The sequence below is a fragment of the Eschrichtius robustus genome, unplaced genomic scaffold (assembly GCF_028021215.1).
Source record: "Eschrichtius robustus isolate mEscRob2 unplaced genomic scaffold, mEscRob2.pri scaffold_81, whole genome shotgun sequence".
NCBI lineage: Eukaryota > Metazoa > Chordata > Mammalia > Artiodactyla > Eschrichtiidae > Eschrichtius > Eschrichtius robustus.
This window is the reverse complement of record NW_027175690.1, coordinates 484603-501060: the sequence shown is the minus strand read 5'-3', so window position 1 is coordinate 501060 and position 16458 is coordinate 484603. Positions and strand designations below refer to the sequence as shown.

Sequence of the window (16458 nt, the reverse complement as noted above, 5' to 3'; positions counted from 1 at the left end):
GAACTACCAGTGAAAGGAGCGTCAATGGGTCGAACTATAGCCTCTGTTACTGTAGGTGGCCTCAAGGCCACAACTGATAGTCATTGTCTCCCTCCTGTGCTATCCATTCTCAAGTCCCCTCATCCTTGGATAATATCTCTGCTAAAATGGATGGCTTACTTGGTGGGGTGACCCTCACCCTCGTCCCTGAGTGAGTGTTCTGAGCCCTGGTCATCATTTCTTTCTCAAACCATGGCTGCTGCACTTGACCATTTACTGTGTACTTGACCATTTACTGTCAAAATTGAGAAAGGCAGTACCAAGAAATACCCCACAGACTTCTGTTTTTAGTCAATCATTTTCCAATTAAAAAAAATTTTTTTCCCACAGACATTTTTATCACCCCAAAAGGAAACTCTGTACCCATTGAGAAGATACTACTTCGCTCTCTCTGCCAGGCCCTGAAGACCACCAATCTGCTTTCTTTCTCTATCGATTTACTTATTCTCGATATTTCAGATAAATGGAATCATACAATGTATGACCTTCGTGTCTGGCATCTTTCACTTAGCATGATGTTTGTGAGAGTCATCCACACTGTAATATGTATTAGTATTTCATTCCTTTAAAAAATGTTCTTGGCCGTGTAATTGTTTGATATTTAATTGCTCCATTCCTTTTTATGACTGAATTACTATTCCACTGTAGGTATATACCACAATTTGTTTATTCGTTCATCCATTGATGGACATTTGGGTTATTTCCATGATTTTTCTATTGTGAATAGTTTTGCTATCAACATGTGTGTATGCAGATTTGTTTGAGTGTTTGTTTTCAATGATTTAGGAGTGGAATTGCTGAGTCATACGGTAATTCTATGTTTATCCCAAAATACACACCCCAAGAAACTTCCCGAAAGTCTGTCCTTGTCTCAGAATCAGCTTTTCAGGAAACATGACGTGCAACAGTATGGACAGTGTCCCATGAGAGCTTATTTGTGATGCCTGGGGGTCTGGAGTTGGAAAGGGCTTCCCTTAGGAAGTGGCAGCTAAACTGAGGGCAAATTCAATGTTTTTTCCTTCCTTCCTTCCTTTCTTCCCTCCTTCTTTCCTTCAGAGGGGTGACATAGATGTTTTACACAGTATATCCTTTGAAACTTTTGCATTTGAACCCTGAACTTATTCATAAGACAAATAAATGATTATTTTAAGCAGGGTATTAGGGCTCAAATTATTAATATCATAGAACCATTATAGTGACAACATGGATTGGAAACAATTTATTAGGAAAAAATATGGAAACTTTTTTTATAACAATTTTGATAAATAAAAAAGTTGACAAATCAGAGTGCATAGAGAGAATCTTGGTTATTTGGGAAATTGTATCATAAAATGGATGGGCTCCACAAATTCTTTCATTTACTTGAAGAAAAGAGTGCTAAGTCAGTTTGGGCTGCTGTCACAAAGTACCATAAACGGGGCGGGGTGTGGGCTTGTAAACAACAACAAGAATGTATTTCTCAGTTCTGGAGGCTGGAAGTCTGAGATCTAGATCTAGGTGCCGGGATCATCACCTTCTGGTGAGGATTCTTTTCTGGGTTGCAGACCGTCCACTTCTCATTGTGTCCTCACAGGGCAGAGAGCAGAGAGAAAAAGCCAGCTCTCTCATGACTCTCACAAGGGGAAGAATCTCATCATGAGGGCTCCATCCCGATGACCTCATCAAATCCCAAAAGACCCACCTTCTAATACCATCACATTGGAGGTAGGGTGTCAACATGTGAATGCTGGGGGGACCCAAATATTCCGTCTATAACAAGTACTAATGGGGAAATGAGAGCTTCTCTTGAGGATGTTAAGGGCTGCTACAAAGATCAACGGTACATGTGTTTCCAGACAGAACTACAATATAGAATAAGTTCTATAAGGCGTTCACAGAATAGATTCGTCTTTCTTCCCCAAAACAGTCCTTGGTATCCAGGGACCCATTCCTGGAAATTCACTCTTGCTCAAGGAAATCCATCCTCTCATTAAAAAAAAAATCTTATGTAGCTACATGAATGACACAAAGGATTTTCCCAGCTCTAAGATTCTGTGTTTAAAACTTGTTACTCTAAATTTACTTCCAAAACATAGACCCTCCGCGGGGTCTGCTCCTGCGGGGATGGTGGGCCCCGCGCTTGTGCCGCGGCCCCCAGGTGTGGCTTCCTCAAGTTTGGGGTGAAGCCCCAGTCCCCTTGGGCTCTGCAGCGCTGCGGTGGGCTTGGGGGACGGAGCACAGTCTCTGGGGTTTCTCAGCAGGAGATGCCGGGCTGCTGCTCAGGAACCCAGCGGCCCTGGGTGGGGCGCAGACTCACCAGGCCTGGGTGTCCCTGCTGCGCACGGCTGCTGAGAACAGGGTCCACGATGAAGTTCTGCCTGGCAAACGGGGACTATCGGCGGCTCCACCCTCCCCTTCCGTCGGCACAGCCCCATCGCAGCCCTCCTTTCCGACAGGCAAAGCCTGTGACCTGCGGCCAGATGGCTCCACACCCTCAGGCCCCGGTGCTCGCCCCATGCCGGGAACAGGCACAAACCCTGGGCCGGCCTCTCTGGACGGCTCGAGCGGGACGGCTTCTTCGGCGCACCCGTCACCCATCCCGAGCCCAGGGGCCAGCAGGGAGGTCTGAGGGCCGCTCGGGCCTGGGCGGGGTGGAGGCACGGGCTTCGCAGCTGGGCCGGGCCCCCTCGCCGCCTCCTGCCTCTGCGCCCTGGCCCGGCATGGGCTTCCCATGGCCCCGTCTCCTTCCCACCCCCATCGCACCTCTTGCCCCCTGGGCCGCGGGCTCCACCCAGAGCAGCACCGAGTCGTGAGGGTGCGGGAGGGCGCTCGCCCTCAGGGCTTCCCCGACACCCACCGGCTGTTCGGCCACGTCCCGGATGGGCAGCGGCAGGTCAGTGGAGCGGAGTCGGCCCGGGTCTCCTCCCCCCTGAGGAGGGGCGACCGGCACCGCGCACGAAGCGTCCCTGGCTGGAGGGAGACCTGGGGGGAGGGGGTCGGTGGGGAGCTTGACTCGCAGTCACTTCCGAGGGGACCCTGAGCCCCCAGAGCTGGGGGCTGACTGGCCTCAGCACTCCCACGAGGGGGTCGTCAGGAAGGAGGGACCCTGTCCCTGGGGCCCAGGGCACTCCCGGGTCAGGTGGAGTCACCAAGTGTGTAGGGTGCCGTGGACAGCTGAGGCACATTTAGCCCAAAGGAAAGTTCCAGCGCATTGCAGAGAGCAGACGAAATACACGGTGGTGAAAACTCCCTGTTGCTAAGGATTGAAACGAACCAATAATTCCTCCTGTTTCTCAGGGTGTTCCCTTTGGCTGTTAATGAAATGTATTTCCAAGGAAGGCAGGCATGTGGCTGAAAAGGCCAGCAGTGCCTCGGGGTCACAGCGAGACCCTCCCATCTCGCCCCCCTCGGCCATCCTGTGCTCTGGGAGCAGAGCTTTCAGCTACAAGTGAGACACAGTAGCTGCCATAACCGGATTCTAAGATTTTCTAAAGCCCTTTAAAGGCCCCCTTCTCTGAGTGGTGCTTGACCTGCTGGTGTTTGGGGCGGGAAGGTGGGCTGGGTGGAGGGTCTGAGCATCATCCTGAGGGAAGGGCTTTGGAGGCCTGTGTGAGCCTGAGACCAGGGGGCCCAGTGCACGTGTCCGAGGGGAGGCTAGCGCTGACTCCAGCCATGCCAAGCCAGACATCGCCCTCCTTCTGGACAACCCAGCAAAGCCTGTTGCTCCCATTCCTGGCTGTGCTGCTTACACTTGCCCTCTGGGAAGGCTAGCCTGGCAGAGCTCAGTTCTTGCCCTTTGGGGTGCTGGTAACTGAGTACCTAGCCTGGGTGCTGGAGGAGAGGATCCATAGATGGTGGAGGCCCAGTGCCTGCCCAGGGTGCTGCCCCTCTGCTGAGCTGAAACTTCTAATCAACATCTTAATAAAACCAAAAGGGGGCTTCCCAGGTGGCGCAGTGGTTGAGAATCTGCCTGCCAATGCAGGGGACACGGGTTCGAGCCCTGGTCTGGGAAGATCCCACATGCCGCGGAACAACTAGGCCCGTGAGCCACAACTACTGAGCCTGCGCATCTGGAGCCTGTGCTCTGCAACAAGAGAGGCCGCGATAGTGAGAGGCCCGCGCACTGCGATGAAGAGTGGCCCCCGCTTGCCGCAACTAGAGAAAGCCCTCGCACAGAAACGAAGACCCAACACAGCCGAAAATAAAGAAATAAATTAATAAAAAAAACAAAAACAAAAACAATGATTTAAAAAAAAAAAAACCAAAAGGGACGTGATATTGTTCTACCACCTGTGCCCGACCAATGTCAGCCCTTTGTCATATGGGGCAGTGCTGTCTAATGGTAAAGCTTGCAGTATCAGATCCCTAATCCCTTCTCCTACCCCCTCCCATGGGGGTTCAGTGGGTACATCTGTATTTCATAGAACCTGAAACTGATTTTACAAAGGAGCTGGAGGTCTGGGGAAAGAACTGGTCTGATCTCAGTTAAGAATGCAACTTTATACCTGGACGATACTAGAGCACTTTAGCACCTCATGTGTTTGAAAATGAGACCTTCACGAAGACCTCATGGGCAGGAGACGCAAGTAGGAGAGGGGACAGACTGAAGCTTTGTGACTGACTGATCAAGTAGCAGAGGTCCAGCTGACTTCCAGGCCTACCGCTGATTTACTATCACCAGAGCCACATAACACACCTTCCACATAGGGAACCAGCAGAAAAATGAGTTTGAAGAGCATTTTAGTTAAATCCAAGGTCATTTTGATCATTAGTGAAAGTCATTCTCTTCCTACACGCTCCCCACACCCTGACCCCCCTTCCTAGAACCAAATGGGTTCTGAGATTAAGGTGGAAGTGACAAACCTGGAGGTGACCAGGCTTTACTTTATCATCTCCTTCTTCTTCTTCCACGTCTGTTCCTGGTCTTACTCTTCCTGGTTCTTCTGCAGGAAGCGGTCCAGCAACTCTGTCAAGCAAAATCACACACCCTAAGGATGACCTTCACAGACTCCTCCCGTGGAGGCAGTTTTCAAAAGGTCTTCCTTCCTACTCCCGCCCCCCACCAAATCAATCTTCATCTCAGGAGCCCTGAAAGGCACATATTACCTCAACATTTAATATTTAATACATCCTTTAGATCTAGTTCTGATAACTTCCAGTTGCCCCCAATTCACTCTTTGTAAGACAATTCTATCTGAATCACAAGGTTAATAACCTGACTGCAAACCCAGCATCCTTAAGCTATCTATGGTCACCCTGGCAACTCACTATAAAGGTCTTCTTTTTAAAAGATATCAGAAAAGTAATTTCAGTCATCAAGATTACATATTGCACAGAACAAAAAGCTTTATTATTCTTACCGTTCTCTGGATGTAACTCTACGTCTCTTTTCCTCCTATGTGAAGAGAAGGGAAAAAGAGAAAAACAATCTTTCAAAAGAAGATCAAAACCAAAAGCATGAGTCAAAGTATTAAATAAATATATTTGATGTGGTTAAAAACAGGCGTTGGGGGGTAATCTGGGTTTGGGGGAGATCTGGGCAACCTTCAGTCTGGTGTTGATGTCCCACCACCCTCAAAACAAAGAGAGGCCCAGAAGCTGGCCCGGCGCATGTCTGCGCACTAGAGGTCATCTAGTGATGCTACGTAAGTCAAAGATCCACCTCATGTCAGGAATTTGTTAATACTAAAAAAAAACCAAAGTAGTAATTTGGGATTCACATCAGGAAGTGATGATGACAACCTAAACTGGACACCAGCTCTTCTCTGATGAACACCTTAGTACACTACTTCCCTAAGTTCACAACACTTGCCAACTCCAGGATATCTGTATTTATGTATTTAAGAGGGATAAAAATATTGTGGTGATGAAACCGATCTACGTCTTGTTTGAGGTGGAGGTTACAAGAATGCATGTGTGCATACATGTGACTATACATGCACAGTGAATAAAGTCTGTAGATTATGCCGATGTCCATTTTCTGGTTTTGCTGTTACAGTTATGTGAGACGTCACCATTGGAGAAAGTTGGGTGAACTACACAGAACCCCTCTGTACTATATTATACGGAATTCATCTGTATGTGTATACATAAAATTCTGCCTCCAGACTGCCTTTAGACTTGAGCTACAACATCAACTCTTCCCTGGGTCTGCCTCTCTTGGCCTGTCCTGCATATTTCAGACTCGCCAGCCTGAAGTCGTGTGACTCAGTTGCTTAAATTAATCTCATATACACAGACGTCACTGGGTCTGTTTCTCTGGAGAACCCTAAGATAGATTTTATACTAATATACTACAGTAATATATACATACATATAACCTGAAACAATACAGAAGAAACTGATAAATGCTCGCCTCCCGAAGGAAGGACAGGACGGAGAGGGGGGAGTACCACCCCTATGTACCAAACAGCCTTTTGTACTGCTGCCAGCCCGGTCGCCCCAGATTCAAGCAGATGTAATGGCGTGTGGCCCAGGCAGTGGCTACACAGCTAAGGATTTTAAGGCTCAATGCAGCGAGATGCCAGGGCCACAGTCACACACGTGGAACATTCTAAAGCCAAGAGCGGTTGGTTGCAGGATTCCACGCATGGGCCCCCGAGGGCACTCTGGAGGCCGTCATAGACCCTCAGGTCCCACGTGAGGAGACAGCCCACTAGAACACAGCAGGCGGCCCTCCTCCCAGATCTCACCTGGGTCAGCCTCCCGGGACCCGGCCTCCTCTGCACAGCACGGGGCAGGCTCACAGAGGGAAGAGCGGCCCAAACCCAAAGGTCACACCAAACCCCACGGGAGAAGAGTAAAGCAAGGTGATGAGGGGAGAGGGGAGGGGTCCCTCGGGAAGCTGGCCACTCAGGATTTCCAGCCTCTTCCACAGGAAGCCAGCTCACGAAGCACCAAGACCTGTCCTGGGTCACACTCAGAGGACTTGACCCCCTGACCCACAGCCCCGCTTCCCAAGCCTCCTCGATTCTGACGATGCTGACACGGATCAGCACTGAGGAATGGGGGAGCGCACGGCTGGGGGGCTGCTGGGAACTCAGGACTGGCCCACCCCGAGGCCCCACCCCAGCAGGCGCCACACTTACCGGATGGTCTCGCTGATTTCGTGAGCAGCATCGTGGGGTTTGTCCTGAAAGACAACGGGACAGGGTTCAGAGCCGTCCCTCCCCGCTCCGGTGATTAGGGCTACCAGAGGAGGCGGGTGCTGCAGCCCCCGGGACTCCCCGCCTCATTTCCCGACCCGCGGGACCCACCAGAGAGCTCCACCCCCAGCGCTGGGGCCATGTCCTGCCACGTGGGACACGCTGGCTCCGGGAGCGCCTGTTCCTGCAGCGCCCTGCCGCCCAGCGGGCTGCGGGGAAGGGACCGGGATGGACTCAAAGCCCCTGACTCTTCTTCCCCAGGACTTCCCCGGGCACGCCTGCAGCCTGGAAGCCACAGGCCTGCCTCTGAGTCCCTGAACCACCGCAGGCCTCGGTTTCCATCTATAAAATGGAGAAACACCACTCCTGCAACCATCAGGAGTGGGTGAGCAGCTATTCTCCCTCCTGGCCACAGCGGCGCTCTCCTGGCCTCACTGCGCCCGGCGGGCTGGCCTCGCCGCTTTCCCAGAGGAGCACGTCGGAGTTCGCTCCGGCCTTTCGCCGGGGTCTTGGCGGCCAGCTAACCCAAGACCCCGCAGAAACCAAGTGAGGACGACGCATCGTGTGGACAGTCTGTAACTCCAGACTGCACCTCCGCCCCGCCGGTGAAGGTTCCTATCGCGGTGAGGAGGGGCCTCAAAGAGGACGCACAGCGAGAGGAGGGGCCACGAAGAGCAAGGGCTGAAGCCGGAGGTGAGATGGTCAGGCCCAGAGCTGCCAGCCCTGCCCCGGGACAGCGACTGCCCCTCTCAGACCAGGCCACCATTTCCACGCTTCACAGTGGAGGACGGCAATGTGGGCAGAGCCCCTACGGGCCAGGACACGGATGCCCGGAGAGTCCCAGGACAGGGTCCCCCCGCCCTGGCGCAGCGGTCCTAACAGGTCAAACAACTCCGGAAACACCCTTTGTGTCCTAAGTCTCATCTTTGCAACAGCAGCCCTACTGAGATATAATTCACACAGAATGGGCCCCTGCTTCAAGTATACAGTTCAGTGGGTTTTAATACATTCAGAGCTGGGCAACCATCACCTCTATCTAGTTCCAGAACATCCCATCACCGCATTATCAGACGCGCCCCAATCCCCTCCCCAGCCCCTGACAACACTAATCCACTCTCTGTTTCTGTGGATTTGCCCGTTCTGGACGTTTGTAAATAGAATTACGATATGTGACCTTTTGCCCAGAATCTTATTTTTTAAGGCAAAGGAAGAAAACAATCTTCTATCGTTCTTAATAATATCCTCCAACTTACCAAGGACGGAGTAGTAAATATCCATTGAACTCATATTGCTTAGACAAGGCCGGGGGTGGGAGATGGAGCAGGCGTGGTCCAGCACAGGACAGCCCTGCAGACCAGTGGTTCCTGACACGGGGGAACCGACCCGCAGCATCAGCACCACTGCTGACCCAGAAACCCTGGGGAAGAACCTCTGATGGGAACAATCGGCCCCAAGGCCTCCTGGCAAAGGGCAGAAAACAGTGAGGACAGCTGGGTTTGGAAAACACTCTGGCAGCTCCTCAAAGGTTAAACAGTTAGCAAATGACCCAGTAATTCCTCTTCTGGGTGTCTGCCCAAGAGAAATGAGACTATTCGTCCACACAAAACCCTGAATATTGGGCTTCCCTGGTGGCGCAGTGGTTAAGAATCCGCCTGCCAATGCAGGGGACACAGGTTCGAGTCCTAGTCTGGGAAGATCCCACATGCCGCGGAGCAATGAAGCCCATGCGCCACAACTACAGAGCCCACGTGCTGCAACTACTGAAGCCTGCGTGCCTAGAGCCTGTGCTCCACAACAAGAGAAGCCACCGCAATGAGAAGCCCGCGCACTGCAACAAAAACTAGACCCCACTCACCACAACTAGAGAAAGCCTGCGTGTAGCAACAAAGACCCAACGCAGCCAAAAAAAACCCACACCAAAAACCCGAATATTAATGTTCACAGAGGCGTGATTCACAACCGCCAAAAGGTGGAAACCACCCAAATGTCCATCAACAGATGAACGAATAAACAAATGTGTCCCTCCACACACTGAAATATTATCCATCCATGAAAAAGAGTGAAGCACTGACCCTCGCTACAACGTGGATGGACCCTGAGAACACGATGTTCAGTGAGAGAAGCCAGACGGACAAGGACACACAGGGTGTGATTCCACTGATGGGAAACGTCCAGAACAGGCAAGTGCACAGAGATGAGTGGGCTCCTGGTTGTCAGGGGCTGGGGAGGGGGATAGGAGGGATGCTAATGGGGATGGGGTTTCCTCTCGGGGTGATGGAATGTTCTAAAATTGGTAGTAGTGACGACTGCACTCAATGAATACACTACAAAGCAGGGAACGGCACGCTTTAGGTGGATTAGGTGAAGAGTATGGGAATTACACCTCAAAACAGCTATCAACAACAACAACAACAACAACAGGGACTTCCCTGGCGGTCCAGTGGTTAGGACTCTGAGCTTTCACTGCCGAGGGCCCAGGTTCAATCCCTGGTTGGGGAACTAAGAACCCACGAGCTGCATGACATGGCAAAAACAAACAAACAAAAAACAACAACAAAATCTACAGGAGGAAATGCGAGGTATTGTTAAAAGCACCTCCACCTCAGCAGGAAAATACTGAGCATCTAAGACACTCACGTGGCCGACAGACTCTGTTCCTGGTCCACAACATTCAGTGATTCCAGACAGACAGTCCTGGCAGCCCAGAATTCCCTGGGCTCCTGTACCCACTGAAAGCAGAGAAGACGCCACGCTGTCCCGCAGGGTCTGCTCAGAGACGAATGCACACAGCACAGTGTACAAGGTGCTGAGGTAGTCACAGGATGAGGAGGAGGGTCTAGAACTTTCCACGAACGCTCTCCTCCTTCACACTCCTCCTGAGGGGAGCCGGTCCCCGTGCACTGAGGAGCCTCAGCAGCCCTGCGGGGGCCCACGTGCAGAGGAGCCACGGGAGGGGCCTCCTGGAAGCCAGGCATCCCACCCGGTCCGGCCTTCGGATGGGGCAGCCCCGGCTGAAGCCCCTACTGCAGCCTCCTGAGGGACCCTCGGCCGGAATCCCCTGGCCTGCCTGCTCTTAATCCCTGCCCTCAGAAACCATGGGAGGTCATCAGTGTGCGTCGTCTCAAGCTGCTAAATTCATGTCTGCATTTAGGCCAATACACTACCCTGCGAGCACGGCCTGTAAGAACAAGTCTTAGAGCCACAGGAGGACGTGACAGTACCCAGGAGAGTCTCATTCCGGTCACCACTGTGGAGTTACAAAACAGCGTGCGCGCTCTGAAAGGACCCCGTGAGCACGCGCGTGTGCCTGAGCATGCGCCGCGTGGCAGGCCCGTGCCGGCTCGGGCTGCGCTCCCTCCCTCGGCGCCCCCAGGAGGCTGGACGCGCCCCAGAGATGCTCCTCCTGCAGGAGCGGCAGGGGCCCTCACGGCACGCGGGCCGCAGCCCTGGCTGAGCCACCGCGTCTCAGGCTGCATCACGCTGACATGGGAAGACAGGGGCCTGGAACGTGGTCTCATCTGTGATGAGATGAACTCAAGCTTTCCCAAGCTTTACAACCAGAACGAAAGGAAGGAAACAGTTTACGACGTGCCTCCTACGATCTAAGGATGCTGCTTTAGGGACTGGCCAGCTTCCAGCGACCGTCCTGAGTCGTATGATTTAAGATGCCCTGATCACCATCGATGATTCAGAAGCTCTCACAGATTTTCGGCTGTGGCCTCTTCTTCTGCTTCACAGGCCTTCAGAACAGAGCGACGCCAGAAGCCGACGCAGAGAGGTCCAACTGACAACAGCCCTGAGGAAGCCCGTGCTTAGGAGCACCCGCACCTCCTCCCCCGGGGGAACCCTGGAACTCCGGGGTTTGAGGCCAGCCCTGGGCTCGCTGCACGGGACGCCCGGCCTCCCCGTCCCAGCCACAGCCCTGGCCTGCTGCTGGCTGCTTGCTGAGTCAGTGACTCACCCAGGCTCTTCTCACTAACGACGTCAGAGCCTCCGCAGGAAGCCGCGCACAGGCTTAGTGGAATGCTGCTCACCACAGAGCCGGCGGCCTCACTCCGGGATCCTGGGAAAACAACCGCAATAAGCACAACCGTTCCCACCTGAAAAAGCACCGTGTGCGGAAGCCGGAGGCTGTCATCAGGCCTGAGCCGCCACCAAGCCCGTCCCGTCCGCCCTCTCCCCTCCCCACGGGGCGGGGGAGTCTGGCTGTCCCACTCGGCAGGCCCCTGCCTCCTCCTTGAACGTGAGGACAGGTGTGGGAACAGGAACTCCACCTGGACGCCCGCAGGTCTGGCTCTGCCCCCGCTCGTCCCCGCAGGCCCTGCGCCCGGCGTGAGGAGCCTGGACAGGAGGCCTCCTGGGTGCTCACTGCCAGGGCATGGCCAACCCCTGAGCACGCAGGCTGGTTCACGGTGACAGGGGCACGACATCTGGAGACATCGTCCCTGGAGGACCCGGCGAGAGGCAGGGGGCAGAGACTAGGAAGGAGACAAGACGTGGACTACGTCCTCCTCTTCCCACTTGCAGCAGGAAGACGCCGGGACCCAGGGGGCCTCCGAGGCAGGGGCATCACACCGGGACAAGCATCAGAATCCCTGGTCAGAGTGGAGTTCTGGGGCCCACCCGCAAACTTTCAGAGTCAGCAGGTCTGGGTCCCAGGAACCCGCATTCCTAAGCAGTTCCAGCTGGTGGGGAAGCTGCTGGCCTAGGGGCCCCGCTCAGAGAACCAGCGGCCTGAAGCAAGCAGGGACCACACTCTCTATCACCATCTGCTGAGGGCACGAGTGCCCAGGAGGTGCCGAGGGGGAGCACCCTGGGCCTCTGTCCACAGTCCTCACTCCCCAGCAGGCTGCAGGGGACATGGCCTGCGGGCTGGGAGTCGCTGTCTTCTTCCCCGCTGCTCTGCACACCTCCGGAGCCCTAGGGTGGGGACCAAGGCAAGTGGGACAGAGCGGCCAGGGTGGGATGCACGCACTGTTTCCCAAAGTGGAGAAGCACAGCGGGAAGGGTCAAAGGCAGGGGAGATGGAACACGGCAGGAGGTCTGCCGGGTGTCTCTCTGCCTCTCCCAGTGGCAGGGCTTTGAGAGCAGAGATCTGGCTGGAAGAGTGGAAAATCCACAGAAGGCTCTCCATCTGGGAGGAAAGCCAGGCGGGTGAGCAGAGGGCCCTGAGGCCCAGCGAAGGCGCTCAGCCTCACCTCTCAGCCTGCGGCCCCGCTGGGGAGCACCCACTCACCAGGGAGAGGGAGCAGGGGGTGAAGGGGGAGGGAGAGGGCCAGCGCCTGCGGTGGGCCTGAGTATTCAAGAAGCGAACAGGTTTTCACTTGAAAATGAGTGCATCTCACACAGGGGCGGGGGTGGCAGAGAGACTAGCTGTGGAGCATCACACGGGTCTCATCCACAGTCAGCCCCAGACGTCCGCAGGCCCCCAGCAAGGGGGTGCTGCCTGGCTCCAGGACCGTACCGGAGAACAAGCCAGGCCAAGGATGGGAACCGCCTGGTAAAGCGATGCAAAGGAGAGAGCCAGGAAGGAGGCTCTCCTCCCACCGCCGACCCGGCCCTCTCCCCGCAGGGCCAGGCGACAAACCAGGCTGGTCTCGGGACCGAGCCGCGTCGCAAAACCCTGCCCGCGAGACCGGCACTGCAAGGAACCGTCAACATGGGAAAACAGGAAGGGGCTGACGGGACTCCATGAGGCCAAAGTCCAGCTAGAGGAGGAAGAGAGAAGAGGGAGCGGGACCGTGGCTCCCAGGGCATGGACACGGTGCAGGACACGGTGGGCCCGTGGCCCTGACCCGGGCGGGTGGGACCCGCTGTGCACACAGGGGCCCCGATGACCAGGGTCCAAGGAAGGAGCCCCCACGAGGGAGAGGGGTCTAGAGCCTCACTGTGCCCACAGCGGCCCCTGGCCACCTGGACAAGGGGCAATGTTGTGCGCTGGCCCACTCCAGTGACATGTGCTGTGAGCACAAGATGCATGCAGATTTCTAAGACAGAGCGTGCGCACGCACACACACAAAGTAAAAGTGCCCTTCAGTAATTCTTTAAATGGCACGTTGAAAACTCGCTTACATACAATGCTATGAAAACGTACCTCGCCTCCTCCTTTTGACTCATCACGTGGCTCCCAGGAGGGCACGCACGTGGCTCGTGTGCCACCTCACCTAGCGCCACACCTGCGGGAGCGTTTCCAGACCTGCCCCTGACCCTGAGCTCCACGCCTGGGTCCGCAGCTCACGCAAGCCAGTCTGCGCAGAGCCAGGACCGGCCGGGACATCCTGCTGTCCGGGCAGCCGTCCTTCTGCAGGACGGGCATGGGTGTGTCCACAGGAGGACGGGGCGCCACGGGGGCTCCAGGGGTGACAAGACCATTTCTGTTGCTTCAATCCAAACTAGCCCACCTGTAAGAGCCCAGGCCGCCCAGCCACCCAAGGAGCCGCTGCAAGTGCTGAGCGCCTGACGCTGGGGTCCGCGTGGAGGGGCCGTCGTGGAGTGACCCCAGTGGGACGGGGGAACACGACGACCAAAAGTTCACCACCAGAACTTTTCTCGCCCTCACCAAAGAAAATACTTTACTGCCACAGAGCAGTCCGGCCTGAGGCCGAGTCCGAGGCCGGGAAGGGAAGGGAGGGAAAGCCCAGGGACGGAGGAGGCCCTTCCAAGGGGGCACAGCTGGAGAAGGACTCTCCCGGTGCTCCCCGAGCGACAAGCGGCAGCACGGCCTCCACCCCGCGGTCTCAAAGGCCAAGGTGAGCCGCACCCTCAGCCTTCCAGCTGTCTCCCACTCCAGCAAGGGGTCCTGTTAGCACCGTATCAGTGCAACTGGCATCACCCCACCCCAGGACCAAGCCAAACGAACGCCTCTCCAGGGGCCTCAAGACCCCACGACCTGAGCCACACACACGGGAGCATCACTCAGCCACGCAAAGGGGTGAAGCCCTGCCACGCACAACAACGTGGACGGACCCTGAGAACACGATGCTCAGTGAGAGAAGCCAGACACAGAAGGACACACAGTGTGTGATTCCATTGATGGGAAACGTCCAGAACAGGCAGATCCACAGACACAGAGAGGGGGTTCCTAGTGTCAGGGACTGGGGCAGGGCACTGCGGGCCCTTTGCGCTGATAGAATGTTCTGGAATTAGACAGAGGTGATGGCTGCACAGCTCTGTGAATATAGTAAAGGCCATTAAATTGTACACTTCATATGGGTGAGTTCTGTGGTGTGTGAATGCGATCTCAACAAAGCTGTTATTTAAAAAGACACAAAACCCACAAGACTCAGCGCGGCTCCTCCTCCCCTTGTCCCGCCCCTTCACCTGGTGTCTGTCCCAGACCAGGTGTGGGCCCAGGGTGTCCTACGGCCCCAGCACCTGCTCCCCGGTGGGAGCCTCACTCAGCGCGCAGGGTGAGCACAGAGCAGACGCCAGGGAGCCACCTGCACACCAGGGGAAACGTGAGCCACCACCACCACGCGACATGCAAATCCTTCCCGAGAGCTCCCCGCCCCGAGCTCCACGACTCCCGCCATCCCCATGGGCACCACCCCGTGGCGGCCCCCCTCCCCCCAGCACACAGCCTGCAAAACCCCTTCCCCACCCGGGAAAAGACGCGTCAGGTTTTCAAAGGACCAGCGTTCTCAGAGGTAACCTCTCTCACACACCGGCTGCCTGTGCACCTGGTGTGAGTCTGACGTGCTTTCCGGGCATCGGCCGCACACCCCATGACTAACTGAGGGGATTCAAACGGAAGCCCCTCAGAGATGAGGAGGCATCGTCATCCAAGTTCAATACTCAGTGAAGCACACAGCCTCCGACCTCCCAACTGCAGCTCACGGGAACCTGTGACTCGGCAGCCCTGCCAGGCGCCATGGACAGGAAGAGGGCCCGGTCCCACACGGGGGCGCCGAGGAACAGAGCCCCGGGCTAGGCACCGCGACAACGGCCGTGGGTGGGGAGAGAGAGTCCGGGAAGGAAGAGAAAGGCGGGCGGTGAGGGAGGCACTACAGAGACACGCATGAGCTGCGGAGGACCGCGGACAGACACGCGGCGCGTCCTCTGTGAACAGCCTCGGCAGGAGACCCGGCTAGTGGGAACAGCAGGGACAGCTTGAAGGGACAGAGAAGATGCCAAAGAGGCCTCCAGGCAGCACCCTGAGTGGGAGGAAGGAAACAGGACTGTCATCCCACAGCCAGGGAGACAAGGCGCACGCACTGGGGAAGAGTGCCAGGACCACGAGACGAGGACACGGCAGAAAGAAAGAGGGAGGAGAGGGGTTTCCTGGGAGACGTGCGCCGGGCCCGGGACCCAGGGATGCACAGACACAGCCAGTCGCACCCTACAGGTCCCCGAATTCAAAAGGGACACCAAACACTCTGTATCTTGATTGTACCAATGCCAATGAAATCATTACATCAGTGCGTAGCTTTGTAAGATGTCACCATCGGGAGAAACTGAGTAAAGAGAACGTGGGATGTGTCCGACTTATTTCTGACGGCTGTGCAAGAATCTATGATCATCTCAAAATAAAAAGTTTAATTTAATTAAGGAAAAAAGGACGCAGCTCCTAGAGGTAGACTGGGGGCGGGTCCCCTGCAGCTCTGCCGCCTCCTGCCTAGTGAATATCCAAAGGGCAGGCTGCCTCTGGCTCGTCCCACCAGGAACAGAGCATACAGGCGGCATTTGGATGTTAGGGACCAAAGTACGAAAGCTAACAGCCACGTACGTAAGGAATACCAGGCTTTTCTGGTGATCCCTTCCTCTTTAAAGAGGCTACTTCACCCACGGAAAGTCATCAAAGGGTTAACCTGCCTTCCACCTGAGCTCAGATTAGGCAGGACTCACACCAGCAGAGGTCAGATCGGAAAATATTTTCTGAGTCACAGGGAGGGATGACTCACTCGGCCGCCCACTTCAGCTACTACTCACAGTCCAGTGAAGGGCGTGACTGCTCAGTGGGCATTCATCAGAGACTCGTGGGCTCTCAGGAGGAAGCCAGAAGCAGGAGGGGACAGTCACGCTGGGGCCGCTCCACGCCCACAGCCTCAGTGAGTCACGGAGGGGAAGGACCGCTGCACGCCCTCGCTGGCTCCTGCCCTGCCATCAGGCAGCCGAAGATACCACCTGCTTCCTCCTGAGCTGAGACCCAGTTTTCCCACCAAAAGAAGGGCCATCCTGCTTTAGAAATGCCACCGTGAGCTATAAGTGGATATCTGGGAACTCTCAGTCACAGAAGGAACAAAACTCGCCCTGCACCCCGCCCTCCTATTTGTCAATTGCACAAAAGCCCATTTTG

General features: G+C 55.4%; 1 protein-coding gene across 1 annotated transcript in view; it reads right to left on the bottom strand.

Moving 5' to 3' along the window:
- Nucleotides 1-1669: 1669 nt before the first annotated feature.
- The window catches only part of LOC137758353 (DNA (cytosine-5)-methyltransferase 1-like), a 19118-nt gene continuing 4329 nt past the window's right edge, over nucleotides 1670-16458 (bottom strand). Inside the window, exons 3-6 of the mRNA XM_068534459.1 lie at nucleotides 7107-7150; nucleotides 5379-5413; nucleotides 4882-4984; nucleotides 1670-2392 (exon numbers count right to left, since the gene is read on the bottom strand). Of these exons, the coding sequence (XP_068390560.1) occupies nucleotides 2273-2392; nucleotides 4882-4984; nucleotides 5379-5413; nucleotides 7107-7150 (302 nt within the window). The 3' untranslated portion in view covers nucleotides 1670-2272. The remainder of the gene's footprint in view (nucleotides 2393-4881; nucleotides 4985-5378; nucleotides 5414-7106; nucleotides 7151-16458) is intronic.